The sequence below is a fragment of the Pseudoliparis swirei genome, chromosome 6, assembly GCF_029220125.1.
Source record: "Pseudoliparis swirei isolate HS2019 ecotype Mariana Trench chromosome 6, NWPU_hadal_v1, whole genome shotgun sequence".
Taxonomy (NCBI): domain Eukaryota; kingdom Metazoa; phylum Chordata; class Actinopteri; order Perciformes; family Liparidae; genus Pseudoliparis; species Pseudoliparis swirei.
In genome coordinates, this window is record NC_079393.1 from 14,504,462 (window position 1) to 14,512,285 (window position 7,824).

At 42.1% G+C, this 7,824-nt stretch overlaps 1 protein-coding gene across 2 annotated transcripts; it reads left to right on the forward strand.

The window, feature by feature from the left end:
- The first annotated feature begins 184 nt into the window (after positions 1 to 184).
- On the forward strand, positions 185 to 6,049 carry fkbp4 (FKBP prolyl isomerase 4). 2 transcript variants are annotated; one of them, XM_056417426.1, is made up of 12 exons: positions 185 to 347; positions 484 to 612; positions 1,045 to 1,189; positions 1,270 to 1,412; positions 1,561 to 1,681; positions 2,818 to 2,974; positions 3,216 to 3,306; positions 3,417 to 3,500; positions 3,600 to 3,785; positions 3,947 to 4,090; positions 4,658 to 4,753; positions 4,869 to 6,049. In XM_056417426.1, exons 2-12 carry the CDS (start codon positions 520 to 522, stop codon positions 4,968 to 4,970), a joined length of 1,362 nt encoding a protein of 453 aa, XP_056273401.1. In that variant the 5' UTR covers positions 185 to 347; positions 484 to 519; the 3' UTR covers positions 4,971 to 6,049. The 2 variants fall into 2 exon arrangements, with proteins under 2 accessions (XP_056273401.1, XP_056273399.1); XM_056417424.1 differs by having other exon boundaries at positions 188 to 347; positions 4,658 to 4,759.
- Positions 6,050 to 7,824: the final 1,775 nt, after the last annotated feature.

Below are 7,824 nucleotides of genomic sequence, written 5' to 3' on the forward strand. Positions count from 1 at the left end.
GAATAGTTAAACTAATTAAAACAGTAAATACCTCCTTGATGGCATACTATGTTTCTAAATGTCGCATCTGCTCAGCTCTTCATAAGTGCACCGCCTTTGCGGGAGACGCGTATGTCCTTTATGAAACGCCACCAACACCTAGTTCCTCCTACGACGTCTGGAAAATTCTCTGCCCTTCTTTACCCGCTTGTCTGACGCCACACTGCAAGACAACGTGGACTGGAAGTAGCCGAACCGAAAACTCGTCCTCTGCTCTGATAAAAGTGTGACTGGTTCACGACGATAGCACGGCCTTGACGCAGCTAGCTGGAAGCTCCAACGTGTGTGTTTTTGACTTCAGTTGCAAAGTAAGTCAGGCTAGCCTCGAGCGTTCACCAACGTCAGTGAGCTAGCTAGCGTTGACGCGAGACGGGTTTCAGAAGTATATCGTTAGTTAGCTTTAGTCGCCTCTACTAACGAGTGTTAATTTGCTTTGCGGTGCAGGAGTAAGGTTAGGAGGGTGAAACCTGCTTCTGGACAATGACGACAGGGGAGCAGTCAAGTGAAGGACAACACGCCATCCTCATGGAGGGAGAGGACATCACCCCGAAGAAAGACGGGGGGGTTTTAAAGGTACGTAGTTGGGTTTTTTGTGGCATATAACTCCAGCTATTGTTAGCTGGCTGCTTGTTTTTGGCCAACATAATCCGTGCACTGCCAATAAAAACGGCTTATAGAAGTACGACGTTGACAAAAACGTGTCACACCGTGTCTTGTTTCCCACCATTGTTCAGGGTGTTAACAACGTGGCTAATGAGACGTTTCTAGAAGTCTCGGGAGAGATGCCAAATGCAAAAATGCTACATGCTAAACATTTAATATTCATACACGGGGGTTTACAGCTCACGTTCGTTCACAAAGGATTTGGCAGCTTTACCTAATGCAAAGTACCAGATACGCAGGAGAAACGTGTGGCGCTGGAGTCGTACATATGTACCTGTGAGAACTGCTTGAACAGCCCTTTCTTTGTTTTACTTGTGACCAATTCACTTTTTGCTTTTCCAGCTCGTGAAAAGGGAAGGCACGGGCACAGAGCTGCCTATGACCGGCGACAAAGTGTTTGTACATTACGTTGGCACACTTCTGGATGGTTCTCAATTCGACTCGAGCAGAGACAAAGAAGAGAAGTTTTCCTTTGAGTTGGGCAAAGGTTGGTTTCATATCTAACGGATATGTTCACCGGTCATAACTGCAAAGCAAGTGTTGGTAATCAGTCTTCTTTGTCTTTAGGTCAAGTAATAAAGGCATGGGACGTCGGCGTAGCCACAATGAAAGTGGGGGAGTTGTGCCAGCTCAGCTGTAAGCCTGAGTATGCTTACGGATCTGCAGGCAGTCCACCCAAGATACCCCCCAATGCCACACTTATTTTTGAGGTAAGCGTCGATGATATCGGGTAACATTGGTAATCCATTTTATACTTTAAACCGTATTCCCTGTTTGCTTGTTTTTTTGTTGACAAGTTGTATGCCATCTTCCTTTTATGGGTGTTAAATATACATTTACACATCTGCACATTTGTAGGTGGAACTTTTTGAATTTCGAGGTGAGGACATAACCGAAGAGGAGGATGGAGCGATCATCCGTCGCATCATCACTAAAGGGCAAGGATATTCCAAGCCCAATGAAGGAGCCTCTGTTGACGGTAACACATCTAGAATCTATGGAGTCCTCTTGATTTCTGCCATCTCACTTTTTCCGATAGCACTGAGTTACGTGTCGCTAGTTCCAGAAACATGTTGAGTGGGCCACTCCTGACAAAATTATGATTATGATACATTAATGATTATTTTAGTTGGTGTTTGAGTTGTGTTGAAATGGCTTACTGATTCTTATCGCTCAAGTTGTGTTCTTTAATTTGATGTTCAACATCAATATATTTACTCATGTTTATTGTTATGTTTTAGACAGTTTAACCACAATGTAAAAAAAAAAGTCCCTCAACACATCAGACCAAGACCTAAGATGCATTTGAAAATAGGTTTTGATTGGATTTTTAAGCCATGAATTGACTCGTTTACCTCACAAGCTCCGAGACAGAAGAGCCCATTTTGCCTGCAGACAATAACTTTCAAGCGTTATAAAATCCTTACTCTAATTAGTACAACATGCTGTAGTGCCTTCAAACTGGACTTCCTGGTTTGTATTCAATCTTCTCCATCCATCTAAGCGGTACTTGCGGCAACATTCGAAACAATGCTTGTACCTGCTCCCAAACCTGGAAGGGTTTTATGTGAGGATTGCAACAAATATTAAACATAAGTAATGTTATGGCATAAATTTATGTTTATACCACATGTCCATATCGATGGGTACTGGAGAAGTGGATTATTTGAGGGATTGTTCTTGTTTTTACCGCACCATGAAAGCTGACATGTACTAGATGTTATTGTAACTGTTGTAAATCAAACCTGCTTATAACATGTGCACAGTATCCAAAGAAAATGCTGTTGTGTTGAATTCTAAAATTCTCTGAATTCAAATCTAATGCAGGGCTCATATTTGAAATATTGTAACTGTTATCTAACTTGTATTGATCACATTTAAATGACTGTCGAATGATTGTTGTGATTCCTTTACTGTAATCTTCAGTACATTTAGCTGTGATTTACATTAGCATACCAACATATTTAGATTGACAGTTGGACATTGCATCCCGAGACCTCAGGTGCCACAAACCCCACAGCTGACAATCCACTGCATGCCACACAGTTTATGGTTAAATCAAGACCTGTTTGTGGCACAAAACCCCTAACCCGAGCATTTGTTGACACCTTTCAGTAACTGTGGTGGGAACCTGTGAGGGACGTGTATTTGACGAGAGAGAATTGAAGTTTGAGATTGGAGATGGAGAGGGTCTTGGCTTCCCAGTTGGAGTGGAGAAAGCTATAATGGCTATGGAGCAAGGAGAGGAGGCCATCTTCAATATGAAGCCTAAGTATGATCAAATGTACTGTTTATGTGTCCGTATGTTTATCTTCTATCAGATCATTAATGTGTTTATTGACATCTCTCGAGCTGAATTGTTTAGTTTATTGGGCTTTTTTCGACTACTGTATAACTAGACCTGACATCTGGCAATTTCACACTTTCTTTGGAAAGGCTGTTTAAATGTAAGCTGCAACAGATACCACTGGTATACTTGAGATAATTAATTGTAAGTGTTTTTTTATTTGTAGGTATGGCTTTGGTAATGCAGGCAATGCCAAGTATAACATCCCTGGCGGAGCAACACTGCATTACAAAATCAAGCTAAAGGCATTTGAGAAGGTAAACGCATCTTATGAACACAACTTGGCTTTTCTGGCCACTTACATGTCAGTTATGTACATCAACATTTTCCTCTCCAGGAAGTGATTAATGCATTTAGTTTTCTTTAGGCCAAGGAGTCGTGGGAGATGAACACTGTAGAGAAGCTGGAACAAAGCATCATTGTCAAAGACAAGGGAACCCAGTACTTTAAGGTGAACAGTAGGGTATTTACAGAGCACACCGCTATCATGATCTTTTTGAAGTAGCACACTTTTTCATGATTTCTAATTAACTTATTCCATATGCTTCAGGAGGGGAAATATAAGCAGGCATCGGTGCAGTACAAGCGGATCGTGTCATGGCTGGAACACGAATCTGGTTTGTCAGAGGAGGACGAGAAGAACGCGAAAGCTTTGCGGCTGGCAGCACATCTGAATTTGGCCATGTGCTTCCTAAAACTACAGGAGCCAAATACAGTCTTGGAAAATTGTGACAAGGTATTTAATATCTATTAACACCGTATTAATTATTCCACAGGTTGAAGACTTGTTAGAGTTCATTCTTTATATGTTGAGTATAGTATGTAAATACGGTGTCCTCTACATGGTCGACTGCTTTATGTTGTTAAAAACTAACATTACTCTGTTCATAATTTCAGGCTCTGGAGTTGCAGGCATCCAATGAGAAGGCATTGTTCCGCAGGGGAGAGGCTCTGTTTGGTATGAAGGAGTTCGACAGGGCAAGAGATGACTTCCAGCAGGTTGTTCAGCTGTATCCCGCCAACAAGGCTGCCAAGGGCCAGGTATGATGCAGTGTGTCCTAACGGATCAGTCCTTTCAATCTGGGCTTTTTTTTCCAATCATGACATGTTTGCTACAAATCATTAAAAAAAGAACCTTCAGGGAGTTAAATGAATTTGCCTTTCAAACAGTCGAGACTCATTTTGCTGTGAGATCTGGCATGACGAAACGATTTGCTTGTTGTGAAACTACCGGTCTTATTAATTACTACTTTGTCGCAGAACCTCTTGCTTTGTATTTGTATTGCCATGCCTATATTAACAGGTTAGAGCAGTCACACCGACTGCTTGGGCACCGTTGCTCGGCTTCGACACCTCTAGAGTATCCGCCTATTGCTTTTGACTTCCGCAGTTTTTATTGACATAACAGAAATATAACTATTTTCACTGCAGTGTCTATATCTGTAGAATAGGTTATACTTTTTTTGGCAATTTCTGTCTAAAACAAATATACATAACACTTCCAATTAAATGAAACATTATTGCAAGACCTTAGTTATATTTTTTTATTTTACTGAGTCATCTCTGAAAATATGGTTGTCTGACCTCCCCTTAATATTTGTCTGCTAGGTGAGCCTTTGCCAGAAACGTATCAAGGAGCAGCATGAGAAGGACAAACTCATCTACGCCAACATGTTCCAGAAATTTGCCGATAGGGATTCAAAGGTGAAGGTGCGTGTTATCTAAAACGGTCACAAGGGGGTGGGATAAGCATGTTTTTAGATTGTATAAAGAAACTGAGGATCACATGTGATTGTGTGTTTTTTCTCTCCATGAACAGAAAGAAGCAGAGCCTGAGGAGAGTGAGGACAAGGCGAGCGAAAATGAAGAGATGGAAGTTGAGAACGGAGAAAGGGAGGTTGCCAGCGAAGCGAAGGTGTAGATGAAGATGGGACTGTTACGGTTCATCTGTGCTTCAGTCTTTTGTATCTTCAGCCATTTTTGTTTCAGATGTGACTGTGTGTGAGTGTGTGTATAAGAGTGTGTGACCTCGAGCATGTCAACAAGAGCACTGACTGTAGGAGTGTCTTCGCTGGCTAACTTTGTCCCCTGGCTTTTTCCTGTGGTTGAGCACCCAAATGGGCGGGGCTTCTCCAGGTGATGGCCCCAGGGAATGTGGTTTTAATAAATGCATTGTGTGCCACAACAACCCCCCCGTCCCCCTTCTCAACACACAGCTTTTAAACTGTGCTTGTGTTTTCACAGCGTTTTGGGTAGGATACAATTTCATCCAAGTGCAGGAATCACCCGTCAAGGGCTAGACCATTTACCTTGCACTACCCCATGTCCTTGACCCTTCATGTTTTATGCTATCCATCTAACACTCCTCATGGGCCTACTGATCAATTCCTGGAGTTGTGATGGTTGTGTGCATAGATGTGTCTGAATGTTAGAGTGATTGAGTCCCAAAGTACGTATGTAGCAGCACTGGATAGGTGGAGTAATGAGACGTTAGCCTGGCATAGCAGTCGAACTTCAAGCTTCTTTCTCAATCTAAAGATGGCGCTCATCTATAGGCCCCAGGTTACATGACTGTTTACCTTTTACTTTGGAAATGTTGACTTTGTACTTTTCTTTTCTTTTTTGGTGTTGTGCTTTTGAATTCTTTGTTCTCAAAATGATGAATACAACCAATTACGTAACTGGAATAAGTGCATTTTAAAGCAGCTAGAAATGACATGAATAAGACTCCTCGGCACAAAAAAAATAAAACAGTCAACTTAATTTACTGTAAAAAAAGGAATATGAATGAACATATGCTTGTTCAGCCCATTGGAATCGGGCTGTTGAAGACGGTACGCCAGAATATGAATATGTGAGACCTGTTCATTGTCAGTCAACAGCACCTGTGGGGCCGAAGCTGAATAAGGGGTTTAATGTGTTGAGTTTCTTTGTCTTTTGGAAGAGTCACTGCTTTGTCTGCCCTGATGGAATGATATAATAAACAATAACTACAATTTATTAGTGTGTGATATCCTTTTTTTCACCATCTATCATCATTTTAGTTAGACAGTGCCTTGCCTCCTGCTGTATGTTAACCATTGCACTTAGAAGTTGGGTTTTAACCAGGGTAGGGAATGTACAGATTTTTTAGGGGGCCACTTTTGCCCCCACTGACTGAAATCCAGGGGCATTTCAAAAGAAATAGGGGGCACTTTTTGAAACTTGTGAAATAACATTTAACCTTTGTTCAAAAATAATAAATATACTTATTTAGGCTTACAGGAAATGGGCTATAATTGTCATTAAAAAACCGTAATGACGTCACTGTCACTCAAACTGTTTCCTAAAAAGCAAAGAAAACATAGCCTTGTCTTCACATGAATGTTTTAACATAATTCACTTGTAACAGCTAGACAATGTCGACACTGTAAGCCACAGTAATACACTTAAACACAAAGTAAATGTAAGACCTCACCTGAAGGCCCGATGGCCGAGCTGCTGCTTCGTCAACCTGCACTGAGTTTCCTGATTACATTTCAAAATGCTGCAGGTTTGCATGGAGTGGGTAGTGACTAACGTTACAACTAACTAACGTTACTACGAGCCAACGTTAACCAACAACGACCTGGGCTTCTTGATAGCTACTTAGCCTCTGGGTGGGGAAACAACTTCGGATATCTTTTTTTCCTTTTTAGTGTCATTTTACTATCTACAAAGAACAGGGTCAACAATATCAATGTTGAGACCAAACGAAATGCTAATATGAGGCTTTATAATTTCCTGGCGTATTTAGTAGTTTACCGTGACTACTGCCAGCTCTCTTTCTGGAAGTTACGATTCACGGTGTTTCTGACTCTTCCACTTCAGCCAATTAATTGACAGCATCTTGTCTAGCAGGCTCGAGGGCGCTTTGGAAAACGTGGAAATGTTGGTGGGGACAATTGTGTCTTTCCCAAACTTTGGTTGTGACTTGTTCCTCGGGACCAAGTCCCTAGTATATGCAGACCTCCGCCCTTGGCTGTTACCTGCAGCAGGTACACCGCAATGTAAACCGCGATTGTTGGTGCCCGCCTCTCATCCTCCCTTCAATCTCATATTACCGAGCTATAAACATACCTGCAAACTTGTCACCTTTCAGTGAAATTCACCGTTTTGAACTCAAAATAGGTCATCCACGTGAATCGTGGAGATCCGAAGAGTTTTTGTTTTTTTTGGGGGGGGGGGGGGGGATTGCCGTTGAGATTGCAGTGAGACGCGGAGAAAAGTGTGAAGTGGTGCTCTTCGCAATAAAACATCTTTGATGGACGTGTCGCGTCTTGGCCAATCAGCGTTCAGATGTCCACAGCGTTTGGGGGTTCAGGTTAGCTTGAATGTTAGCCCGCTACATCTACTCCTGTCACGCTGCACGGTGTAGCGATGCTAACAAAGTACCCGTACGTTAAACACGATGTGATTTACCATATTTTTAGTATCGATACTTCATTAAGAGAGCGATCAGAGCGCACGCGCTGCTCCGTGTCGAGCTGTCTGCGCACACTGCGCTGCGCAGCGCTCACAGCGAGAGAAGAGGCGCAGCTTTAGAGACTTCGGCTTAAAAAATAAAAAGATGCCAGAAGTGAAATGTTTCAGTCTGTAAAGTTCTGTAACTCTCCAGCTGCTCATCCTGATGAACTGTGGATCATCTGGTCAGAGACTAACGGCCTCATAGTGTATAATCAATGCTATGATGGAACCATGTAGTTTCATTCATATCTGGCTGTATGAATACTCATATTACTGTCATGTGTTAAGTG